Source organism: Rana temporaria, chromosome 7 (genome assembly GCF_905171775.1).
Source record: "Rana temporaria chromosome 7, aRanTem1.1, whole genome shotgun sequence".
Classification (NCBI taxonomy): Eukaryota; Metazoa; Chordata; class Amphibia; order Anura; family Ranidae; genus Rana; species Rana temporaria.
This window is the reverse complement of record NC_053495.1, coordinates 30,934,245-30,961,109: the sequence shown is the minus strand read 5'-3', so window position 1 is coordinate 30,961,109 and position 26,865 is coordinate 30,934,245. Positions and strand designations below refer to the sequence as shown.

The 26,865-nt window shown below is 45.4% G+C and overlaps 1 protein-coding gene across 1 annotated transcript in view; it reads left to right on the top strand.

Annotated features, from left to right (window-relative positions):
• The window catches only part of PRICKLE2 (prickle planar cell polarity protein 2), a 396,885-nt gene that overhangs the window by 350,791 nt on the left and 19,229 nt on the right, over positions 1-26,865 (top strand). The window contains exon 8 of the mRNA XM_040359177.1: positions 9,497-10,330. Coding sequence (XP_040215111.1) covers positions 9,497-10,330 — 834 coding nt within the window. The remainder of the gene's footprint in view (positions 1-9,496; positions 10,331-26,865) is intronic.

The window sequence follows — 26,865 nt, the reverse complement described above, 5'->3', positions numbered from 1 at the left end:
TAGCTGTCACATTTGTTTGTGCTCTCAACCAAACTGCCAAACCATCCAATGGCTGGTTTCATTACAGGTCACATGTACAGCATCATGGCAGTTGCAGATTAAACAAAGGTCAAGATGGCCGCTTCCTTGGCTGAAAACGATAGGAGGGTTTACTTCCACTTTAATCTGGAGAGATCAGGGTGCTGAATCCCGTGGCAGAGGATTCCGGACCAAAAGTGTCTCCTCATAAAAGAAGGTCTGTGGCAGAGACTGTACTTTATTTTGTGTGCCATTCCGGCTGCTAAGCCAGTGAGAAGGACCTATCCGGGTGAGCAATACCCACTCTGGCTAGAGTGGCGACAAGAACTATTTGCTGGAAACAGGAGTGTTTCCTTACCTGAACCTACCTACCCTTCCACCCCTTTACTTCTTTTCTACTAAAGTTCTGCAAATAAATCCCAGAAAAGGAAGTGTATTGTGTGGACATTGAAATTCTTCAAACTCTCTTTTCACCCTGGACAGCGAGAAGATAGAGGTAACGTGCCACCCAAAAATACTCAGCAGCTCCTTCGGGGGTAGTGCTACACAAACATGCCTGGCACACTAAAAATCTTTTATTTTATTTTTTTAACTATATTTTAAGGCTTTTTTTTTTTTAGGTTAACTGGTTAACGCCCGCCGCATGTACATGTACGTCCACAGAATGGCACGTACAGGCATATGGGCGTACATGTACGTCCCCGCCTTTCCGCGGGTCGGGGGTCCCCCCCGGTACATGCAGCGGTCGGTAACCCGCGGGGAGCGATCCGGGACGACGGCGCGGCTATTCGTTTTTAGCTGCTCCGTCGCGATCGCTCCCCGGAGCTGAAGAACGGGGAGAGCCGTATGTAAACACGGCTTCCCCGTGCTTCACTGTGGCGGCTGCATCGAATCGAGTGATCCCTTTTATAGGGAGACTCGATCGATGACGTCAGTCCTACAGCCACACCCCCCATCAGTTGTAAACACACACTAGGTGAACCCCAACTCCTACAGCGCCTCCTGTGGTTAACTCCCAAACTGCAACTGTCATTTTCACAATAAACAATGCAATTTAAATGCATTTTTTGCTGTGAAAATGACAATGGTCCCAAAAATGTGTCAAAATTGTCCGAAGTGTCCGCCATAATGTCGCAGTCACGAAAAAAATCGCTGATCGCCGCCATTGGTAGTAAAAAAAAATTTTTATAAAAATGCAATAAAACTATGCCCTATTTTGTAAACGCTATAAATTTTGCGGAAACCAATCGATAAACGCTTATTGCGATTTTATTTACCAAAAATATGTAGAAGAATACGTATCGGCCTAAACTGAGGAAAAAATTATTTTTTATATATGTTTTTGGTGGATATTTATTATAGCAAAAAGTAAAAAATATTGAATTTTTTCAAAATTGTGGCACTATTTTTGTTTATAGCGCAAAAAATAAAAATCGCAGAGGTGATTAAATACCACCAAAAGAAAGCTCTATTTATGGGGAAAAAAGGATGCCAATTTTCTTTGGGAGCAACGTCGCACGACCGCGCAATTGTCTGTTAAAGCGACGCAGTGCCGAATCGCAAAACCTGGCCTGGGCATTTAGCAACAAAATGGTCCGGGGCTTAAGTGGTTAAACAGCCAATTTCCTAAAAGATTCTGTCCAATTCTGCCATATGTTTGATTCCAAGCAGTATAAGCAGGACAGATGTGTACAGTGTCCCGGTGGCTATAGATAAGTAGAGATTTGCCCAGTAAATTTAATATATTAACTCCTAAGCCATTAGGAGGACCTGTCACATTACAGTGAAATTCCCTCGGAGCGAGTGCGGCCTGTGGGGGGAGGGGTCTAGCGGTAATGGTGTGATATGGGCACTTTTGTCAGCACTTACCATTTCTCATCATTAATGCTGACATCGCTGTGCAGTTACCTCGTTGCCAAGGGGAGAATATTTTGTTGTACTGAATACATTAGCTCTCTGCAGCTCGGAGCTTCTATAAATACATTGTGATGTGCTAGTTACTACGGTAACAATGCATTATAACGCGGTATAGAAAAATATAGGATACGTCGGTGCTGCATCACCCGAGGTCCACAATCTTTTGCCCCAAGTTTGTTCTTTATGAGATTTTAATCAGATTTTTTTTTCTTCCGACAGCCTCCAGCTCCGTTTTAAAATAGCGTCTGTAGTGCGTCATCCCTATGGATAAATGTAATGTGTTTAATAAAAGGTTGCAGCCTTTGATTTGCAGTCATTGTATTGTGCTGATGTTGCAGGCAAAGCCGTCCTGTGATTAAAGCGGAGACGAGGAAATTTCAGACTGCTTATGCTTTTTGCTGGCGTTCCAGCGGTCTCATCTGTGTGGACCTCAGGGGAGATACGCACTCAATAGCTGGAAGGGAAGGATAATATTATAGAGGATCTAAGCAAAAAAAATAAAGTGCAGTTCCAGCCAAACAGCTAAATACGCAGTAACGCGCATATGTAGAAAATGATTTACCTGCCAAAGGATTTGTAAAGAAATGCAGATACTCTTGTGATTATCCTACATTTGCTTATATGGTTATACAGTGGAACCTTGGATTACGAGCATATTCCGTTCCAGGAGAATGTTTGTAATCCAAAGCACCCGCATATCAAAGCAAGTTTACCCATAGAAGTCAATGAAAACGAAAATAATTTGTTCCACATTGACGTCTATGGAATGCAATACCGCATGTGGCCAGAGGTGGGGGGGCGCCGGAGAGACTCGAGTATTTTCGAACAGCTCCGATCGGCTCCGGCGCCCCCGCACCTCTGGCCAAATGATGTGCTGCACACCGCAGAGGCTTGAATCCTGCTTATATTGCGAGACAACACTCGCAAAGCAAATCAAGGATTTAAAAAAATTGCCCGTATTGCGAAACGCTTGTTTACCGCGTTACTCGCAATCCGAGGTTCCACTGTATAGAGTAAGGAGGGTGATAACCCTTATTAGAACCTGCAGTTCTGTTAGCCAGAATGAGTATTATGATTGTTTTGCTTAGAATAAATATCACGATTCTCGCGGTGTTACATCTTTCTGATTATACTTTACTGTTTAATTCATTAAAGTGTATTTTTTCCCCAAAAAATTGCATTTGAAAGACCGCTGCGCAAATACAGTGTGACATAAAATATTGCAACAAACATCATTTTCTTCTGTAGGGTCTCAGCAAAAAAAAAATTATATAATGTTTGGGGGTTCTAAGTAATTTTCTAGAAAAAAATAATTATTTTAACTTGAAGCCAACAAGTGTCAGAAAAGGGTTTAGTCCTTGTCCCCATGTTGATGAGGACAAGGGCCTCTTCCCGGCAACCCTGGCCGTTGGTTGTCGGGGTCTGCAGGCAGGGGGTTCGCTCATCCCTATCCCCTTTCCTGACCGGCCGGGCTACGTGCTCGGATAAGGGTCTGGATTTTGGGGGGACCCCCATGCCGTTTTCTCAGGGTAGGGGGGAACCCATGCCGGTTTAAAAAAAAATAATAATTGGCGTGGAGTTCTTCCTAAAGATTTTTACAAGACACCGTGCCTGCTATTGTCGGGGATCGAAGTCGGATCCCTGTTCATTGAAATCGGGCGCATGTCAGACTTTAAGTTGCAGGGCAAAGTTGGATCCAAAGTAGTACGACTGTCATGCCGTACCAGTGTGAACCCGACCTCAACCACAAAAGCAGCTCTGCCACGCAAACAGCTGCTGCTCTGAAAAATGGCACCGAAAAAAAAAGAGGCCTTGTAACAACAAGCAAGGGCAATTGCGTAAACGCACGGCCAAGTTCCCCGGATCTTGTGTACTTGTTTGGGTTCTAGGAGGCCGTTTAGGCAGATTGGGTTTTGAAGGGAAGTACTCAGGATAAATAGGAATCATTTGGGCCACCCAGCCTGTGCGCTCTGAACTCGGTGCAACATCTATAAACTTCCTTTGATCTCAGGTCTGTCCTGCTAAACAGTAATTGCTCACATTTCTAAGTGTCACCTCCAGTCATTTTCACAGCGTGCTCTATTGTTGATTTTTCCTTTGAAAAACACTTTCCCATCTGTGTTTTTTGGAAGTATCTTTTACATCCTGCTCTTGCTTTTCTTTATTAGCGAGAAATGCTGTCAGACGTCTTATCTGCGGGGCATATGGTTGCCAGTTGTTGCAAAAGTAAGGGAGGAAAAAAGTTTGCATGTCTGTAATATTTCAGCTGGATGTAGGATGGCTGCTTCCATGCTGGACGGCCAGTCACTGCTTTCCAATACTCTAGATGTAATCTGCAATTGATTCTGAAAGGGTCTGGCTGGCAGAGAAGCTCTATAAACGAAACGCACCTGGAATAGAGATTCTTTTCATGAAACTGCCTAATTATGTGTGTGTATTAATGTAGAACCCTACCATTAGGTTTTAAGGGAGGGTTATAGCCCCTGTCAGATTTTTTTTTTTTTTTTGCCCTCTGTGTCCCATTGCAGGGGTTTCCTATCACTTCCTGTCCCGCAGCCAAACAGGAAGTGAGAGGAAATCCTTGCAAATGCAAATGGTCCTTTATGCACTGCACTCACAGGATGTCCTCAGTCTTCCAGGTTGGATGACTTTGGGCATCATTGAATCCAGAACATCTGGTGATTCGCTTATTGCTCTACTCACTACCTTCACCTCTAGACAACACATAGAGGTAACTTAATACGCCGATCCCAAATCAATCAGCGCCTCCTGAGGGGGTAGCGCTACAGTTGTATGGGTCAAGCTTTTATTTGTATGCCCATGGAGGAAGTGGGAAGTGGGGAATTACTGTGGGGGGATAGTGCACCCTTCTAGGCAACTATTTACAAAAAAATCCCAGAGGATTTGAGATGACTAAAGACAATGTACAATATCTTGGCCAATATTGCTTGGCTAATACTCATTGGGGGGGGGGGGGGGCGTATAATTGCCTAAACGCTGTCATACAGCCCAAAGCCAATGACCCCACTTCCTCCATGGGCATAAAAATAAAAGCTTGACCCATACAACCTTGCTTGTTTGTAGAAAAATCATTTGTCAGGACAAAATGGTGGGCAAAGAATGTTTTAGAGATGTAAAGACTGAGGCCCAGATTCACGTAGGAGATACGACGGCGTATCTCCAGATACGCCGTCGTATCTCTGAGTGTGAGGCGTCGTATCTTGGCGCCTGATTCAAAGAATCAGATACGCCAGAATTTCTCTAAGATACGACCAGCGTAAGTCTCCTACGCCGTTGTATCTTAACTGCATATTTACGCTGGCCGCTAGGGGCGTGTACGCTGATTTACGCCTAGAATATGTAAATCAGCTAGATACACCTATTCACGAACGTACGCCCGGCCGCCGCAGTACAGATACGCCGTTTACGTTAGGGTTTTTCCGGTGTAAAGTTACCCCTGCTATATGAGGCGCAGCCAATGTTAAGTATGGACGTCGGGCCAGCGTCGAATTTTCCGTTGATTACGTCGTTTGCGTAAGTCGTTCGCGAATAGGGCTGTGCGTCATTTACGTTCACATCGAAAGCATTGGCTTTTTGCGGGTTAATTTGGAGCATGCGCACTGGGATACTTTCACGGACGGCGCATGCGCCGTTCGTAAAAAGCGTCATTTACGTGGGGTCACAATAAATTAACATAAAACACGCCCACATGTTCCATATTTGATTTAGGCGGGCTTACGCCGGCCTATTTACGCTACGCCGCAACTTTGCTTTGTGAATACTGCACTTGCCTGTCAAAGTTGCGGAGGCGTAGCGTAAATAGGATACGTTGCGCCCACTCACAAATACGCGCTCCCTACGTGAATCTGGGCCTGAAGGTGAAAATAGTTATTGGATAGTAAATGTACTATTTATTTATTTATTTTAAAGCAATGTCCTCATCTTCAATGAGGTTAATCTGTGAAGGATTGTGTAGCTAGATTAATAGATAGGTATTTAAATTTGCCCTAAGTATTGTTGTAAATGTCTGCTACGCTTATAAAAAGTAACATTTTCGTCTGTGAACCAGAATGGTAAAGCACAGCATTTACTCATTCCCAGACTTTTCCTCCATGGCCCAATTTAAAATATGATGGAGAATTTCCTCCCCATTCATCACGCAGAGCAGAGACATATTCCACAGCTTGCAGCCAAACAGCTCCTGGGAACGGGTGATCTAGCTTCAGGAGGATGAAATATGCTTCACTCAGTGGTAACAGCATGCTGCTAAGGAGTTTGGTGAAAAAAATCAAAGTTCCAGTTGCCGCAAGTGCAAAAATGCAGACCCTGCAGTGTTGATGGGGTTTCTGTCTGTACTTGGAATGCACAGCAAAAGTTTACCTATCATTGAATGGAGAAAAAGGTTGCAATGCAGACATTGCTCCCTTCTGGCCAGGGCGGGGACTGGAAACATTTAGTCTGGGAGGCCAAATTAACTGGCTCTTGAGTAGTTTGCTGTGGTTTAAGAAAATGCATCAAACAAACTGGGGACAGGGGTAGAGTTCTTGGCCCTATATATCTCCAATATCTGGGATGGGCTACATACAGAGTGCAGGGTTTAGGAGTGTGTTATGTACAGAGTGCAGGGTTCAGAGGTGCTTAATGTACAGAGTGCTGATCCCGAGGTGCCTTATATATGAAGTGCAGTATCCAGGGGTGCCCTATGTACAGAGTGCAGGGTTCAGGGGTATGCTACGTACAGAGTGAAGGGTTTAGAAGTACCTTACATACAGAATGCAAATTTCAGGGGTGTGTTGTGTACAGGGGGCAGGATTTAGAGATGCACTAGTGTGCAACCTCAGCCCCAAGCCCCACCATGTTTCAGCTGCATAACTGGGTGCGATGGCCACATGACAAGGCCTGGTGGGCTAAATCTGTCCGCAGAGTTCTGGAATGCTTTATATACATAGTGCAGGGTTCAGGGGTGCACTATGTACAGAGTGCAGATCCTAACGTGCCCTATGTACAGAGTGCAGGGTTCTGGAGTGCTTTATGTACAGAGTGCAGATCCAGGGGTGCCCTATGTACACAGTGCAGGGTTCAGGGGAGTGCTACGTACACAGTGCAGGTTTCAGGAGTGCACTACATACAGAATGCAGGGTTCAGGAGTGTGTTATGTAAATAGTGCAGGAGTGCACTTTGTACCGAGTGCAGCGTTTAGGGGTGTGCTACATCGGAGGTGCAGTGATCAGGAGTACTTTACATACATAATGCAGAGTTCAGGGGTGTGCTGTGTACAGGGTGCAGGATTTAGAGGTGCACTATGCATAGTGTGCAACCTCAGCCCCAAGCCCCAGCATGTTTCAGCTGGAAAATTGGGTGCGAGGGCCACATGACAAGGCCTGGTGGGCTGGATCTGGCCCGCGGACCTTGTGTTTGACATATGTGTTTTAGATGATATCATGCTGCTGTAGCACTACCCCCGGAGGAGCTGCCGGTTACATTTTGGGTTTGCACGTTACCTTTGTAGCTTCGTTGTCAGGGTGGGAAAGTCCATAATAATTGCAATGTCCAGACAGATGTAAAACATCCAACGGTTAGGTTTGATTTATTTTTACTGCAGGGTAACTTGAAACAGAGAAAGCAGGAGGAAGGAGAAGAGAAGGGGAAGGTTCAGGCACACGATACAGAATAAATCAGTCTCCACTCTCCGCTATTGAGTGGGTATTGCTCCCCTGGATAGTCCCCTCTCACTTGGCGTAGCAGCCGGGATGACGCATGAACTAATGTCCAGACGGTCTCTGCCTCAGACCTCATGGAATGAACTTGGTCACTGCCACAGACCTTTGAATATGTGTGGATGCGTTCAGGAAAACTCTGCCACAGGATTTAAAAGTCCCGAACCTCCAGCCAAGCAGCAAGAGAGCCTTCAAGCCGGAACCGGCAGACTGCAGGGCTTTCAATGTAGTGGGTCCCCCCTTGATTGGGTCACCAGGCCTCACCCGATACACTAGCACTTTGCCGGTCTCCTCCAGGGCAGGTCCTTTCCTTCATCAAGACAGCTTCTTCCCTTGTGGACAGACAGCTTGGGATCCCCCTTTAGGATTGTAGGCCCCAGCGAGCGTAGCTGGGCCTACTCAGTAGCAGAATCACTTCGGGCCAACGTGGCCCCAAAGTCGGGCTCACGCACGCTTCACGCCAGGAGGGCCGCAAGGCGAGAAAGAACGAACCTCGATCGATGGCGTCTGTCCCTTAAGTACCCCCTCCCAGCATGCAGAGCGGGGTCACCACTCCCACTGCAGCGCTGCCGAGAAGGGACACCCAACACACCATGGTATACCTGTGTTCCAAAATAAGGCCAGGGCGGCAACACCACCTGCAGGCAACAAGGGAAAGTACCAAGTAGTACCACTGCCAGAACAGAGGCAAATTTGGGTTAATCAAACAGGTCTGGGCCCAAGACTTCCCATAAATTTAAAATAGTGCCCCCTAAAATTGGGATGGGCGCTACACTGCATTTATACATCAAATACTCAAAGCATAGTGGTGCCTAGGCACAAAGGCCCAGATTCACAGAGAGGTGGGCGCACATTACGTTGCCGTAACGCAAACGCCGTACGCCACGCCGACGCAGCGCAGAGAGGCAAGCATGGAATTCAGCAAGCCAGTGCTCCCAACCTTTGCATGTCTGCTGCTGGGTTGCACCTCCTTTATGGGGCATAACTTTACGCCGGACGTACAACTTACGCGCACCTCTCGTAGCCTGCGTCGGGCGCACGCAGGTTCGTGAATCGCCGTATTTCCCTCATTTGCATGTTTGAATGTCTAATCAATGGGAGCGGCACCATGCACCCAGCCTAAATGGCGCCCACTCTACGCCGGCGTATGCAAGATACGTCGGCGGGGTGTAGCCCTGGTTTTAGGCGCATATCTGTTTGTGGGTGTTGCGCACAAATACGACGGCACACATTGCACTTACGTCGGCGTAACTTGTTATACGTCGGCGTAAGTGCTTTGTGAATCTGGGCCAAAAAGTCCACTTCTATTCTCAGTTGGAATTCAAGGCAAAATGAAATTTTTTTTGTATGGTACTGCTTAGGCACAATTAAAAATTTTCGGGAAAAAAATTCCCATGTAAGAAATTATTACTTTTTGAGTCTGTCTTAAGTTTTTATTTCTTCACCTCTGTTTTGGGGTTGCACTTCCCCTTTCTGAGGTTATTTTTGGCAATAGGAAAATTGTTGCAGCAAGACGGTGATACAGGTGAGTAAAGTACTCCAGTTTACAGATCTCATTACTGGGTTCCTCAAAAGATCTAAGTGGTCTTTCATAAAGAGTGTATAATCCTTCCATATATGATGCACCGAGAAGAGACTTTTGAGTTAAATAATTGGATCTATGGGAAACTATGATGTTGTGTTAAAAAAAACGTTGCTTTCAATAATAAATCATGTATTCATGTTGAACTTTTAAATCATGTTGTCATGTTGAACTTTTTCTATGAATGACTTTAATCTTGCAGTCCCTCTGACTCCACCACTCAAATTTCTAATCTGAAATAATCTTCTCTCTTCTTTTACAGGCATTGACCAAGGACAGATGACCTATGACGGGCAGCACTGGCATGCTACAGAGACTTGCTTTTGCTGTGCCCACTGTAAAAAATCACTACTTGGACGCCCCTTTCTGCCCAAGCAAGGCCAGATATTCTGCTCAAGAGCATGCAGTTTGGGTGAGGATCCCAATGGCTCCGACTCTTCAGATTCTGCATTTCAAAATGCCAGGGCAAAGGAGACACGTCGTAGTGCTAAGATAGGCAAGAATAAAGCTAAACTCGAAGACAACAACATGAACCAACTACATGTAACTACCAATAGGCTTTCCACAGACGTCGACCCTCTCTCTTTACAAATGGATCTGCTGAGCGTATCAAGCCAAAACCCAAGCTTGAACCGTGATCAGCGATGGAGGAGCAGAGATGAACTCTATAATTATGGCAACAAGCTAGAGAGGAGTCAATCCCAGAGTCCTCTGCAGCTTCTTAGCCAGTGTAACATAAGGACTTCCTACAGTCCTGGACAGGGAGCCGGGGCCCAGCCAGACATGTGGGCAAAGCATTTCAGTAACCAAAAAAGAAGCTTGTCGATGATGAGTCACAGCGAGAGCTTCAATCAAGATGGCAGAGAGGATTACTATCAAGGGAGACTACGCCAGCAGGAAAGCTTTAGTGATACTTCCACTCACAGTTTTAATGAAGCACGATCAAGTCTACGAGTTCCAGAAAACAAAAATCTGAATGCGCAGCAGTGTCGAACAAGGCATCCAATCAATGCACTTAAATTCACTGATGGGTTAACCCCGACAGAACAAACTCCCAGAGGTTCTATGGAGTCACTTGCATTGTCGAATGCTACAGGTACAACCTCAGCATTGGGGGGGGGGGTCCACTTTTTGCTTTCCTTAAATGTATTAATTTTGTGCAAGCAAACTTTTTTTCCTAATGCATTGAACATCATTTATGAGACAGAGCCTGCAACAAGAAGTGCACATGTTCTCCTGATTTATTACCCAAATGTATTGTTATGGCATTATTAGTAGTTCATAAATTAAGCGTTTTTTTTTTTAGAGTTCGCTTTTGTGTTTGTTGGCCAAGCCTAGGCTTAGGCCGCGTACACACGACCGGTTTCCTTGACAGAATCCATCAAGAAACTTGGTGGGAGAGCTTTTTTGCCGAGGAAACCGGTCGTGTGTATGCTTTTCATCGAGAAAACTGTAGAGGAACTCGAGGAGAAAAAAAGAGACAAGTTCTCTTTTTCCTCGACGGGAGTCTCAATTTCCTCGTCGTGTTCCTCGCCGGGCTGGTTTTCGCAGGCGAGAAACATGATCGTGTGTATGCTAAGAGACCCGTGCTTGTTTAGAATAAAGTATAAGACGGGCGTTTGTAATGAGATAGCCAGGCCGGATTTCCCACAAGGCCACTGAGGCCAGGCCTTGGGGCGGCAGGGCTCCAAGGGGCGGCAGTGGCATGGAGTCCCCCGACGCCCGGAAGATACAGTTAAGGGCGGTAAGTTATGAGGAATCCACTCTCTCGTTACAAGTGATTGCGGCGATGTCGCCAAAATCACTTGTAAAATATGTGCTCCTGTCCGTCTCCCCTCTCCCCCCACCCCACATACCTCTCTCTGCTGGCTCTGTCTTCGGGACTCCGTCCTCTCCCCCCGGCCACCGAGTCTGTCTCCTGTCCCTGCTGCCGATGTACACAGTGAGAGGAGAGCTGTGCTCTTCCCATTTCAGCTGTGACAGGAGTTCTAGCACAGTGCTAGGACTCCTGTTTTTGAGGTGACAGGGTCAATAAAGAGAACATGTCACCTCCAATTGCTATCACACAGGAAATTGTTTTCTCCTGTGTGATAGCAAAAAAGTTAAGTGAAAAAAAATTGATAGCAAATAAATAAGAAATATAATAAAATTAATAAAATAAAAAAGTAAAGAATAAGAAAATGATACAAAAATGTAAGAAAGTAAGCGACAAGCTACAAATAAATAAAAATTAAAAAAAAGTGAAAAAAAAACCAAACAAAACATATTTGATCTAACCGTGCCGCACATTCTCCGTTGATTTGGGGGGGGGGGGTCGGTTGGCGGGGAGGGGGTGCATTGTGGAACCTGGCCTTGGGGCGGCAGGAGAGAAAATCCGGCCCTGGAGATAGCACATTTGTCACGATGTAACAGACTGAAAAGTGCAAATTGTCTCTTACCAAACTTTTACTTAACACGCAGTAACATGAAATTATGCAAAATAAGCCCCAAGGGTTGTGCCAGTGGAATCGAACTTCCCTGAACGACGAGTTTTGGTCTTGACAGTGTATACGCAAAGCAAGCTTGTTGAGTTTCTTGACAAGCCTAACAAGGAACTCGTCGAGGAAAACGATGTGTCTTTTCCGACGAGTTCCTCGGTGGTGTGTACGAGGCCTCACAGTAAACATGTACTGAAAAAGACTACCATTCCTAACTTTCCTCTGAGCAGGTTAGCTGCCTGGACCAGGAGGAAGCATGCTATCAGTCAGAAATAAGTTAAAGCAAAGCCAAAACTCCTGACTAGCTTAAATCTTCTACATCAGCAACTCAGATAGTACTGATGCCAAGCATAAAAGTTTTAGTTTAAGTATGGCTAAAGTTTTTTTTTGCCCTATTTCTCCTATGAGGAGTGCACTCCGTTCTGCATTCCTGTGACCCGTTTTCAGCTGACAGAAAGCTAAAGTCCACTGACTGCTGACGTCACTTAGCCAGTCAAGTCGCTGAAATTATCCTGACTTCACAGTCAGGATCCACCCAGATGCCTGGACTGGCAGCTGGCTCAGCCTCTAAGCAAGCCACTGGGAGACTGAGCCAGTCGCTCCCGCCCCCTCCACAGCCCAGTCCTCCAGTGAGCGCTGGAGGGGCAGAGCAGAGAGCGGGTGACTGACAGTCGTGACTCTGCTCAGAGGGGACAGCTAAGAGATCAGCAGGGTTTTCAGAGCAGAGCTGGCGGGGACAAATGCAGCATTGGATTGATGCTGCATCTACCTAGGTAAGTATCTTTTTTTTTAACTTTTCTTTTAAACTAGTAAATACAATCTTTGTGCTTCTTTCTGGCACATTTAATGTAAGCAAGTAGTAAAAAAAAGTCAATGGATAGGTAATCATTACTGTGTCTGTCTGTGTATTTTTGCGCAGCTTCGTGAAATGTCCACCATACTTAATAGGTTAAAAAAAAACACATGCCCATCAACCCAAAATAAACTTCTCATTCTTGAGAACACTAAATCCAGAGCTGATCCACAGGAAGGCAAAAACAAACCTCTATAAAGCTTTGTCTAATTTGTTCTAACAGAAAAAAAAAAAAACTTTCTGATCCCCAAGGGCAATTGGATAACTCACTAGATCAACATTGTACAATAACACAGTGATGTTTTTTTATATAGTTATTAGTAGCTCCTTATTTATCATGCATTTAAAAACACAATCCATTTTTTTTTTAAGCTGGAGAGATCCAGCTTTCGTGGAAGACTATTCCACATTTTTTCATCTCTTAGGCCTCGTACACACGGACGGACAATCCGATGTAAACGGTCCGCCGGACCGTTTTCAACGGTCATGTCCGCTGCCGGATTTTGGTCTGATGTGTGTACACACCTTCAGACCAAAATCCCCACAGACATTGAACGCGGTGACGTGGTCGCGACGTGGCCGCGACGATGACGCGGCGACTTGCGTGACCCTGGAAGGTCAATGCTTCCACACATGCGTCGAATCACTTTGACGCATGCGAGGGCTTTCGGCCGAGCGGACATGTCCGAGGAAATCAAAGATCTCTGGGGGGGGGGGGGGGGGGGGGGGGTTCAGCCCTTTTAAAAAGAACTACATATACTCAAGCACCCAATAAAAATACAGCATAATGTCCTGTGCCCCCCCCCACTAGTGTCCTCCACTTCCCCATCACATAATCCCCTACCCCCCCCCCCCCCCACAGTAGCGCCCCCCATACAATAGTGTCATCTGCCTCCCATAGCAGTGTCCTTCCCCTTAACTCACCCTCCACTATATTGTCCTCTGCCCCTCCCCCATTGCAGTGTTCTCTACTAACCATCCACAATGCAGTAGGGTCCTCTTTCCCTCCTACTATTGCAGTGTCCTGTGCCCCCCCCCCCCAAGCAGTGTCTTCTGTCCCCCTTCACATCACACCCCAACTGTAGTGTTCTCTGACCACCATATCAATGTCCTCTGTCCCATTCACATCACAACACCCCCCCTCCCACTGTAATGTCATCTGCACCCCCATAGCAGTGTCCTGTGCCCCCTCAAAGCAGTGTCCTCTATCCCCTTCAAACACCCCCACTGTAGTCTCCTTTGCCCCTCCCCCAAAGCAATGTCCTCTGTCCCCTTCACACTCTTCCCTCACTGTAGTGTCCACTGGCCACACAAAGCAATGTCCTCTGTCAGCAAGTATGAAAATGGGGGGGAACTAATGCGCAAATCAACCTAACCAAGGTAAAACTAGACTAAAAATGAATAAATTACATAAATATCAACTAATAAGCAGCAGCCACGACTAAAAATGCTCACACACTAAAGGTAAATGAAAATCAGGGTGGGTGTAGTAGCGCTTGCCCAATTAAATAACCTAATAGAGATATATGACAATCCAAAATAAGTGAAGGTTAAAAAACATCAATCCACCACCGACTGTGGTTCTAAAAGTGTTCCACTCAAAAATGTGTCCAAAGAATGACCACCCAACATTTAGGAATCAATGTGGTAAGTCATATGAGTGGTAAAATAATAATACAGAAAAAACAACAATTATGCCAATCACAGCACAATGTAAATCATTAAGAACAGTGATCACAATAAAGGAAGGTAGTGACATCCAGAAAGTGCTTCAATCAAAAAGTGCATAGTGCAACATGATTCAATAAAAAATGTGTCCACAAAATAGTCCAAAAAAGTAGCATGCACAAGTGGGCATGAACGAAATAAATAAATAATGTGCAGATCAAAAGAAATTCAGATAATGATCAATAGTGACAGTGCAGTGTTGCAAAAAAATGTCCAGTGCACAATCCGTGCAAAAAATAAATATTGTTCTTTAAAAGATCTTTCAATCAATAAAAATAAATAAATAAATCAGAAAAAGTATATATATTAAATATAAAAGTGCAAATAGTGCTCCAATGAATCCATTAAAAATAACTTGAGTGGTTGATGCTGAACGTGCAATCGTGCTTGTATAGAATCACCTTCAGGCTCCCCACAGTGTCTGGAGAATAGTGTGTTCCAGCCCCTTACCTTTGGAGGGCTTATAACAAAGCCTCTATGTAAATATTCCCAAATACGGCGGCTTGCTGGTCCACTCCCATACAACACGGCTCATGGGTTAAAGATGACTCTCAAATGACAAAAGGGAAGCCTCCATAGCATAAAATCTTACGATTTATTTAGTAAAACAAAGTAAAATCACTCACAAACAGATGAATATAAACAGCGTGTCTGTCGTTGTGTCTCCGCTCTGCGGCCGCGAGCGGATGACGTCACCAGCAGCTCTCCACGTCCTCACGCGTATCGTGACTGACAAAACGTCACTTGTCAGATTCGCCCTCTCAGTCTGTCCTGGGCACAACTGTCATGAGGGTTAAAAGTGAGTCAAAATCCAAAAATTTGCGTAGTCATCAGAACAGAAAAAAAAAGCAAATCTTTCATTGTCTATGAGGGAATTTCCCCTCAATTTGAAGAGATTTTCTCCCACGGAGGAGAGAGTGAAGGAAAATCTCCCCAATAGGACATGGATAGTAGAAATCAGGGTATTAAGCATTCCCTATAAATAAAAAAACTTTGGGCTTTAGATGTATTTTAAAGAGATCTGCACTTAAGGGCCCGGATTCACGTAGATGCGCGTAACTTTGTGCGGGCGTAACGTACCCTATTTACGTTACGCCTCCGCAACTTTTACAGGCAAGTGCCGTATTCTCAAAAGAAAGTTGCGGCGGCGTAGCGTAAATAGGCCGGCGTAAGCCCACCTAATTCAAATTGTGAAGAGGTGGGCGTGTGTTATGTAAATTAACCATGACCCGACGTGATGCGCCGTCCGTGGAATTTCCCAGTGTGCATTGCTCCAAAGTACGCCGCAAGGACATATTGGTTTCGACGTGAACGTAAATTACGTCCAGCCCCATTCATGGACGACTTACGCAAACGATGTAAAATATTCAAAATTCGACGCGGGAACAACGTAAATACTTGGTACGCCGCATGTACGCCACCATATAGCAGGGGTAACTTTACGCCGGGAAAAGCCTAACGTAAATGGCGTATCTGTACTGCGTCGGCCGGGCGTACGTTTGTGAATTCGCGTATCTAGCTGATTTACATATTTCTAGGTGTAAATGAGCGTACACGCCCCTAGCGGCCAGCGTAAATGTGCAGTTAAGATCCGACGGCGTAAGAGACTTACGCCCGTCGGATCTAATAGAAATCTATGCGTAACTGATTCTATGAATCAGGCGCATAGATACGACCGCTCAGACTCAGAGATACGACGGCGTATCTGGAGATACGCCGTCGTATCTCCTACGTGAATCTGGGCCAAGGTGTCTGGACTTGGTTGGGAATATCATAAGTTATTCTTTCATTGCACTCCTTCCGGAGGGAAAGCCTTTACTTTGAGGGTGCTGCAGCAATAACCCACCAGTTAACTGATGTCAACATAGGGGTGGATTCAGGTAGGGGCGTGCAATGATACTGCGGCGCAGCGTATCGTATTTACGCTATGCCGCCGTAACATACAGGAGAAAGTGCTGTATTCACAAAGCACTTGCTCCGTAAGTTGCGGCAGCGTAGCATAAATGGGGCCGGCGTAAGCGCGCGTAATTCAAATGTGGAAGGGGGGGCGTGTTTTATGTAAATGTATGATGACCTGACGTGATTGACGTTGCGCCGTCCATGTACATAATATCCCAGTGTGCATTGCTTCCAAGTACGGCATAACGACGTATTGGTTTCGACGTGAACGTAAATTACGTCCAGCCCTATTCGCGAACGACTTGCGCAAATGACGTAAATAATTCAAATTTCGAAACGGGAACGACGTCCATACTTAACATTGGCTGCACCTCCTAATAGCAGGAGCAGCCTTACGCCAAAAAAGCCTTAACGCAAACGACGTAAAAAACGAACGCCAGGCGCACGTACGTTTGTGAATCGGCGTATCTAGGAAATTAGCATATTCTACGCCGACAACAACGGAAGCGCCCCTAGCGGACAAAGTGATATTGCACACAATTCTACGCCGCCGCAATCAAGTTACGTCGGTGGAGGAAGCCTGTTTTTCCAGCGTAACTGCCTTTGTGAATCGGCGTAACGAAACGCTGACGCAGATTTTAAATTACGGCGGCGTATCTGGAGATACGCCGCCGTAACAGGTACCTGAATCTACCCCATAGAAGATAGTATTTATCACCACCACACCATGAATCCTTATAATAGTCCACAAATTTATTAAAGGGAATATATGACAATAAGTGCAACATTTCGGAGCCACTCAGGACCTCTTCATCAGACATGTGATGCTGTTTCATGCCTGATGAAGAGGTCTTGCATGGCTGCAAAACTTTTCTGTTGCACTTGTGATGAATTTAATACATTTTTGAATTGTTATAAGGAGCCATGGTGTGTTGGTAGCATATACTTCTTGGATGTGATCGGGTGTAAGCTGGTAATAAATCATGACTTTTTATCGTCTAGTAAAAGTCAGTGTAGAGTTGAAGAGCACGTCCACCTCTCATGCTTCCTGTGTGAAAATGTCAGGTTTTGGCTGCCTTGTGTTTTAACTTAATTGAACTGGTGTCCTAGTGTGACTTGGCCACAGATCCCTTCTGGGTGAATGACAGAAAAGGGGGAAGCATTGTCTGCATCGGGGCCTTGTACATCTGCTGCAGACAAAGGGTCTTAGGTCACTTTCTAACGGGCTTGCCAAGTCTTCTTCCATTCATCTAATGTTTACTTTCTTTCATTCTAGAGTCAGGATTAGTAAAAATAATGAGATAAGCCCTTCTCTGGTAAAATCTAAGGGCCAGAATCACGTAGAATCGCCCTACTCTGCGGCGGCGTAACGTATTACATTCACGTTACACCGGCGCAAGTTTTCAGCGTAAGTGCTTGATTCACAAAGCACTTGCCTGTAAACTTGCGGCGGCGTAGCCTAAATCCGCCCGGCGAAAGCCCGCCTAATTCAAATGGGGCGGGGACCATTTAAATTAGGCACGTTCCCGCGCCGAGCGTACTGCGCCTGCTCCGTCCCTAAAATTTCCCAACGTGCATTGCGCTAAATGACGTCGCAAGGACGTCATTGGTTTTGACGTTAACGTAAATGGCGTCCAGCGCCATTCACGGACGACTTATGCAAACTGCGTGAAATTTCAAATTTCGACGCGGGCACGACGGCCATACTTAACATTGGCTAGACCACCTAGAGGGCAGCTTTAGTTTTACTCGGCGTATCTCTACGGAAACGACGTAAATTTACAGCGACGGGCAAAGCGGACGTTCGTGAATCGGCGTAACTAGTCATTTGCATATTCTACGCCGACCGCAATGGAATCGCCACCTAGCGGCCGGCCTAGAATTGCAGCCTAAGATCCGACGGTGTAAGTCAATTACACCTGTCTGATCTTAGGGCTATCTATGCGTAACTGATTCTATGAATCAGGCGCATAGATACGACAATCGTATCTCAGAGATACGCCGGCGTATCAGGAGATATCAGGAGATACGCCGTCGTATCTCTTTTGTGAATCTGGCCCACAATTACTAGTAGTAATAACTTCCTATATATGTTTTATGTGAAATAAGAGACGCTTTAATAAAAGGCGGAGTAACATGTACCTACCTTCCTGTCAATTTAAAGGACCTTACCCAAATATGAAGTTTGGGTGTTGCTTGGTGCTGGCAAGTTGAATCATATGCTGGCTACTTGTCATGGATTCCAGTGGTGAAATATTGTAGTAAGAGTTCCCGGTTACACCCAAATACTGCAGCCAATACAAAACCACGCAATTACATCACGGTTCAGCAATGGATTCTCTGGGCATAATAAACATAACTGGGCATTATATACAGATGATTAGGAAATCCAGCTTTGATTTGTTTAATACTGGGAGGGAGAGGTTTAGAGAATACAGTGGAACCTTGGATTACGAGCATAATCCGTTCCAGGAGAATGCTCGTAATCCAAAGTACTTGCATATCAAAGCGAGTTTTCCTATTGAAGTCAATGGAAACGAAAATAATTTGTTCTGCATTGACTTCAAGGCATGCAATACCGCATGTGGCCAGAGGTGGGGGGTTGCCAGAGAGCCTCGTAAACACTTGGAAAGGGCCGAGGACACCTCAGCTGAACTCGGAAAAGGCTCGGGAACAGAGTATTTCCGAGATTTTCTGAGCATTTCCAAACGGCCCTGAGCGGCGCCGATCGCCCCCTACACACGGCCGGGTTTTCCGACAGGAAAACTGTCATGAGAGCTTTGGTCGGGAAACCCGGCCATAGGGAAACTGCCGGCTTAAAAACCACCAATATTCCAGGCGTTTTTTCTGACGGCAAAACTGCGGCAAAGAATACACACGGCCTGGATTCCCGGCCAAAAGCTCTCATGCCAGTTTTCATGCCAGGAAAACCGGTCGTGTGTACGCGGCATCAGAAAGTATCTCTCCTAAGATAAAATACCTATTCCACGGAATGCCTGTAATTTGACTTTAGGCTCTGTGCTTACTTCTGTCAAACTGTGTTGGGCCAACCCCAGCAGCAGAAAATTAGATTTCTTTGGCATTCTGTGCAAAGTGTACAATACACCCCAAGTGTTGCCAAGGATGCAAGTTAGTAAGGTTAAAAAAATGTTGGCACGGCTTGACAAGTGACATGACATTTCTGAAACTAGTTTTCAGCGAACGATTTAGAGGCTTCTGAGAAGGAAGCTTCGCCTTGTGATAGATGATGTTTAAGGATGGCTTGCTGAGAAGCTCATAGGTCATCTGTGTGTCCATATTTGCCAGTGCCCCCTGGCAAATACCAGATTGCCAGTCAGAGCCCACATATTAATTGTTACAGATGTTTTTATATTTAATTTGGCTTTAAATGCAAAGAACCTGGCAGGCAGCAGCTGCAAAGACAAGTATCTTGGAATGGATAAAAAGGGAGATAAAAAACACTACATGCAAGTATAACATTGTCCAAGTATGAGATATGTGCAAGGCACCATCTTGGATATAAGGGATATGATTTGGGAGCTGTATGGTAGGGTTGGTTTACACCAAAATACATGCATTAATCCATGTTTTTCAGCCTATTCACACTGTAGCAATGCAGTAATGTGTGTGTTACCGCAATGCACATGACGTGCATCAGTGTGATGCAGTGCCATTGATTGTGAATGGCACCCCAATGCACGTTGTCGATGGCATACGCTGCTGAACACCTCACCAACACAGTAACATGTGATCCGTTGCACTTTCTTTAAAGATATTGGGCCAGATTCAGGTAGGAGATACGACGGCGTATCTCCAGATACGCCGTCGTATCTCTGAGTGTGAGGCGTCGTATCTTGGCGCCTGATTCAAAGAATCAGAGACGCCAGAATTTGTCTAAGATACGACCAGCGTAAGTCTCCTACACCGTCGTATCTTAACTGCATATTTACGCTGGCCGCTAGGGGCGTGTACTCTGATTTACGCCTAGAATATGTAAATCAGCTAGATACGCCTATTCACGAACGTACGCCCGGCTGTCGCAGTACAGATACGCCGTTTACGTAAGGCTTTTTCCGGCGTAAAGTTACCCCTGCTATATGAGGCGCAGCCAATGTTAAGTATGGACGTCGGGCCAGCGTTGAATTTTCCGTCGTTTGCGTAAGTCGTTCGCGAATAGGGCTGGGCGTAATTTACGTTCACGTTGAAAGCATTGGCTTTTTGCGGGTTAATTTGGAGCATGCGCACTGGGAAACTTTCATGGATGGCACATGCGCCGTTCGGAAAAAGCGTCATTTAGGTGGGGTCACAATAAATTAACATAAAACACACCCACATCTTCCACATTTAAATTAGGCGGGCTTAAGCCGGCCTATTTACGCTACGCCGCCGCAACTTTGCTTTGTGAATACTGCACTTGCCTGTCAAAGTTGCGGAGGCGTAGCGTAAATAGGATACGTTACGCCCGCACACAAATACGCGCTCCCTACCTGAATCTACCCCATTGTGTTCCAAAAATAACATTTTCTTTGCAATTCCACAAAAAAAACTTTTTCTACTTTGAACAATGTTAGTTTTAAAACAACTAGAGTTAGACCCGGTTCACACAGGGGCGGCACGACTTTGGGGGCGACTCGGCAAGGCGATCTCAAGACGACTTCAGAGGCGACTTGCAAAATGACTTCTGTAATGAAGTCTATGCAAGTCGCCCAGAGTCGCCCCCAAAGTTGTAAAAGAACCTTTTTCTAAGTCGGAGCGTGTCATGTGGACCCTGGCATGTGGCATGATGACATATTGCATTATGATTCTGGTAATTGTATTTTTCATTGAAGCTTTTGAGGAATAGTGGTGGTGTGGGAGAGGAGCAGGACATGGCATATGCCCAAAGCAATTCATGGAATAGTTTGGTTAAATACTTTCTTTCTTTGAATTGACTTTAATGGCGAACTACAAACCAGTGTAATCAACATGCAGTATGTGGGTGTTTTTTCTAGCCTCTGCAGTGTAGTACATTGGTGGAAACCAACACAGTGGATTTTCTACTGTTCAGGCATTTTGCTTACACTGGAAAATGCACAACAGTAGCACAGGTGCCAAGGAGGACACAATACATACCAAGAGGGCTCACATTCAGGCAACTAAATAAAGAGGCTGGACAAGGGAAATCTAATATTGTCCTCCATCCACATTATTAAACGTGGATAAAGGAACCTTCCATTTTTTTTTTTTTTTCAAGCCGCTAGGTTGCTTTACTCTTGGCCGCTGACTCTGAAGTGTTTACTCCTACAGAACGATGAGAACTTCTTTGCCATTGTCTGGATGAGTTTAATTGCCTGCCAGTTACCTAGCAGGGTATAATTATCATTTCTTGTGCAGGTGTCTACTGTTTTAATGACTTAAACAGTCTGTCAGGCCTGGCACATTGGCTTTGCTTTTGATTTATTTACTGCATTGTGTTCAAGTTTTTATTTCTCTGAGATGTGCTAGCTCTGAGCTAAAATACTGGGTGTACCAAATGTTATTGAACTGTGCCCAGAAGCAACCAGTGATAAGGCATGGGGCCAAATCTCATCTTCAGCTTGGAAAGTTGCATTTGGTATTGACAACAATATATAATATTGGAAAGAAATCATTTTTCAAGAATGGATGAGCACATATAGGTAGATTCAGTAAGAGTTAGGCTGCATTCACACCTGAGCGACAAAACGCCCGACGCCGGACGCTTCTGCCGCTAGAGGGGAGAATTCCCATTGCTGTCTATGGAGATGGTTCACATCTCATAGACGCCGAACGCCTGTCGCCTGAAAAAAGTCCCGGACCCTTTTTTTCAGGCGACAGTGGCGTTTTCCCATTGACAGCAATGGGAAGACTTTTGAAAGAAAAAAAAAAAAATGAAAGTTTCATAATCGCGGCAAAATACGCTGCTACCGCCGAACGTGCCTGTCGCTCAGGTGTGAATGGACTCTTAGGCTGGCTTATCAGTAGATAAGCCGACCCAACTCAGAATCTTCGCCGACTTATGTTTAAGCGTATGCTCAAACAGAGATACGCTTAAACATATCTAAGATACGACGGCTTGCGCCGTTGCGGTCGGCGTAGAATATGTAAATCAGTAGATACGCCGATTCACGAACGTACGCCCGGCTGACGCAGTACTTTTACGCCGTTTACGCAAGAGATAGGCCGCGTAACGTTAGAGCTAGGCCCTATTGGAATAGTAATGTCAAGTATGGCTGCCGTTCCCGCGTCAAAATTCGAATTCGAAAAGTCTCCCAGAGAGATTTAAAGTGTACCGTGTCTGTTGTACCATGTACTTGAAGCAAAAGAGTCAATCTGATAGCCAGGCAATTGAAGGATAAGTTCACCTTTGGGAAAATGTTACATGTTCCAACCGTTTTCAGGGTGGAACATGTAACATGTTCCCGATCTTTCAGCCGCCCCCCCCCCTTCCCTGTGACAGCAGGCTGGGGATCTTCTCCCTGCACCCGCTGTCACTATTTGAAAAGAGTGTGGCCATGCGGGGCTCCGGCCACATCATTCATTCACATGGTTCTGTGAATGAATGAACTACAAGTACCAACAGACTTTGCAGCTGTCATCTCAATGAACTACCAGGACGCTGTTGAGAACTCTGGATAGGTAATTGATTCTTCCTGTCATTGTGTACGTTCCCGCTTATATGGAGTACTGGGGTCTGCTGATTGCAGATACAATGCTTTCCAGGCTCCTAAAAATAAAATAGGAAATGTACATTTTTTTACCTGCCAAAAATGTGCCTTTATTATTTTTTTTAAAGGTGAACTTATCCTTTATTATTTGCAGATCACAAAATCACAAATGACAGCCTCTCTTCTAAGGAGGTCTTTCTTTAAACAGACCGCCCAATATTTATCAGCTTGGGACACAGACAGGGCAATGGATAAGGGGGTACCACCAGCTCTCCTGTATGGGGCTCGGGCTAGCTGGGAGGCCCAGGCAGCTGGGTGAATTGGATATAGGCAGGGAGGGGGATTGGCACAGTTTGGGGCAGTTACTGGAAACGATCTGCTGTATGGCTCTCTCTGCAGCAGCTGAAAGCTGGCTCCTTCTCCTTTCCCTCCTGCTGGCTTTCAGCTGCTGCAGAGAGAGCCATACAAGGGATCAGTTTCAGTAATTGCCTCCACTCCCCCCCCCCCACGCATCACCTCCTCTGTGCACCATACATTTCCACCTGCTGCCTAGGCCCGCATGTGTGCTCTAACCCATGCAATGCTGCCAGTTTCCCCCCTCATCTTCCCACAGGCAGCTGCAAGCGCACAATAGGATCCTTCAGGATGGAGAATAGAGAGTTGAGGAAGGGTCCGGTACATACAGTATGTCACATTTACCAGCTCCTTCCTTTCCTGTTACCAATCACTCACCGTGTTCATTCATAAGTGAAGCATAGTAAACTGTGTTGGGGGGGGGGGCTATCAGATTGGCTGTATGGTGCCCCGTGGTTTTTAACAGCAGCCATGGACACAGCTAGAGATCCTTGTTTACTGTCCTCATGTAGCCAACAGCACTTCTCTTTTGGAATGTCCAAGCAGCCCCGATCACTTGTATTTCAGATGTAGATGATGTGTCGTTGTTCCAATTTACTCAGAAATGGCCGTCAAGAAAACCGTGGATTTTTTTCCGACGGAATGTTGGCTCAAGTTGCATACACGCGATCACACAAAATTCCGACCGTCAACACTACAACGAGCCGAGAAAAGTTAAGTTCAATGATTCCGAGCATGCGTTTTTTTTTCGCGCATCAGAATTGCATACAGACGATCGGAATTTCCCACAAGAACTTTTCTTGTTGGAAAAATTGAGAACCAGCTCTCAAATTTTCCAACAGAAAAAGTCAGATGGAGCCTACACACGGTCGGAATTTCCGACCAAAAGCTCACATCGAACTTTTCTTGTCAGAATTTACGATTGTGTGTACGCGGCATGAGAGTATGGATCGGGAGAAAAATAAATAAAACTTGGCACAGCACAGTGGCTTAGTGGTTAGAAGTTCTGCATTGCAGTATTGGGGCTCCTGGTTTGAGTCTTGGTCAGGGCAATACCTGCATGTTCTTCCTGTGCTTGCACGGGTTTTTCTACAGGTACTTTGGTTTCCCCCCCAATCTCCAAAGGCATTCTAGTGGGTTAATTGACTCCAAAGGCATTCTAGTGGGTTAATTGGCTCCTGTGTAAAGTTATACCTAGTATGATATTCTCCTCAGCATTCACAAGATGGCCGCCAAACCAAGAGCAGATAAAGTGCTTTGAGTCCCCAGGGAGACAAGTGCTATAGACATTTAAATAAAAATTGACCTCTTCAGTGGCTGCTGCTGGCCACCTTATCGGATTCTGCAGAGAATCACATGGAAGTATTTGATACCTCATGTTGCTTTGACGTTCTTTGCGTATTAGATGGCTCGATATTCAGATTGTGGTGTATTGATCAGCTTGTAGATATTTGACCCAATTAAAATGTCTGTATTCACTGTGTGCATGTAATGGATCAAATTAACATTTACAAAGACACATAACAGAGAAGAAAACATCATAATTATGCATTCGCGGCAAGTGTCCGTTCACTTAATTATTGCTGAGCTCTGCTGGAAGCTGCTGTTAGTAGGTCATAAAGCTACGGGAGACCCAGCAAACCGCAAGAGTGTTTAATGAATTACATTTCACCATATTTCAGATACATTTCTGCTGTATACAAGAGCACCAATGTACAACCAAGCAGCTTTTAGATTGTCCTCTTTATTTCTATACACGCGGTATGACTTTTGTCTGGGCAAACCTCTATCAGAGTTTCTGACTGAAAAATAGGGAAACCCGCTCTCTATCCAAGTCAGTCGGAAATTCTGACAGAAAAAGTCCAATGGAGCGTACACACGGTCGGAATATCCGATGAAATGCTCCCATCTGACTTTTTCTGTCGGAAATTCCAACCGTGTGTATGCGGCATTAGGGGGGTAGAGCCGTAAATGGGTTCAGATAGCTGTGTGTTTGCTTTTGTACTTTTTTGGTTGTATTTTTGGCGAATGTATCAAAGGCCTATGGAATGATTTGTTTAGCAGAACTGGTCAATTCCCTACTTTTTCAGTTCACTATATTTCACCATTATTATTTGCTATGCGTAAAGGCATGTTTAGCCCGAAACACGTAAGTAGATATAAAGGATGGCCTTTTATACAAGCAGATGTACTGGCTGGTTATATGACTTTGAACATATTGACTCATGGATATGGAGTTGCCGCATATCAAGCCAATATTATTGTCAGTAATAGGGTTGTCCCGATATCGATACTAGTACCCGGTACCGATACCGAGCTTGTACTCAGGCAAATGATCCCTATGCTTCACCCGATACCTGTACAGTCAGCGGTGATCAGTGCGGTGGGGGAGTTACAAGCACCAATCACCCTGTATAGATTGCAAAGTCTGATGCCCTGTACACACGATTGGTTCATCCGATGAAAACGGTCTGATGGATACTGACACATGTGCCACTGTCACGTGAGATTAAAAAAAAAAAGTATCGGTAATGGCGAGTATTGGTACAACCCTAGTCAGTAATGTATTTAGGTTTTGTGCTGCCCTAGGCCTGACTAAATTCGTGCACCCCCTAATTTAAATATGACCCACCCTTCCTGTCAAGGCCACACCCCTTGCTGTTTAAGACCCGCCCTGAAAATTTTGAGTGAGGACACTAGTTCCGAGGGCCGGGGGGGGGGGGGGCAATGGAGTCCCTTAATTTGCATAGACTTCCTCTCACTTCCTGTTTGGCTATGGGGCAGGAAGTGAAGGGAAATCTCTGCAATGGGACAGGTATGGTAAAACATAAACTGACAGGGGCTATAACCCTCCCTTACTCTATCCAAAATGAAAAAAGTGTTGCCTATAGTTCTACTTTAAGCACACATTTTTGATAATTTTATGGAGAGGACTAAGAAGATATAACCATGCCAATGGTGCAGCAGAAAACATATAGCACAGTGAGGCAGGTTTGTGGTCCAGGATGATAGGACAGTCAAAATTAGAAGGAATTTTTGTTCCTTCCTTTTTATTTTTACCTGTTCTACCGTTTATATTTGCTTATTAGTTGTTGATTATCCTTTCTTTTTTGTTATATCTCTCCGGGAGGTATCTTGATTACATTAAAGCGGGAGTTCACCCATTTTTAAAAAAAAAAAAAAATCTCCTCTTAGCTTCCTGCTCGTTCGGTCTAGGGGAATCGGCTATTTATATTAAAATAGGTGCAGTACTTACCCGTTTTCGAGCTGCATCTTCTTCCGTCGCTTCCGGGTATGGGTCTTCGGGAGCGGGCGTTCCTTCTTGAGTGACAGCCTTCCGAGAGGCTTCCGACGGTCGCATCCATCGCGTCACTCGTAGCCGAAAGAAGCCGAACGTCGGTGCGGCTCTATACTGCGCCTGCGCACCGACGTTCGGCTTCTTTCGGAAAATCGTGACGCGATGGATGCGACCGTCGGAAGCCTCTCGGAAACCTGTCAATCAAGAAGGACCGCCCATTCCCGAAGCCCATACCCGGAAGCGACGGAGAGGATGCGTCTCGTAAACGGGTAAGTACTGCACCTATTTTAAAATAAATTGCCGATTCCCCTAGTAATAACGAGCAGGAAGCGAAGGGGGAAAAGTGCCCTCTAAGGG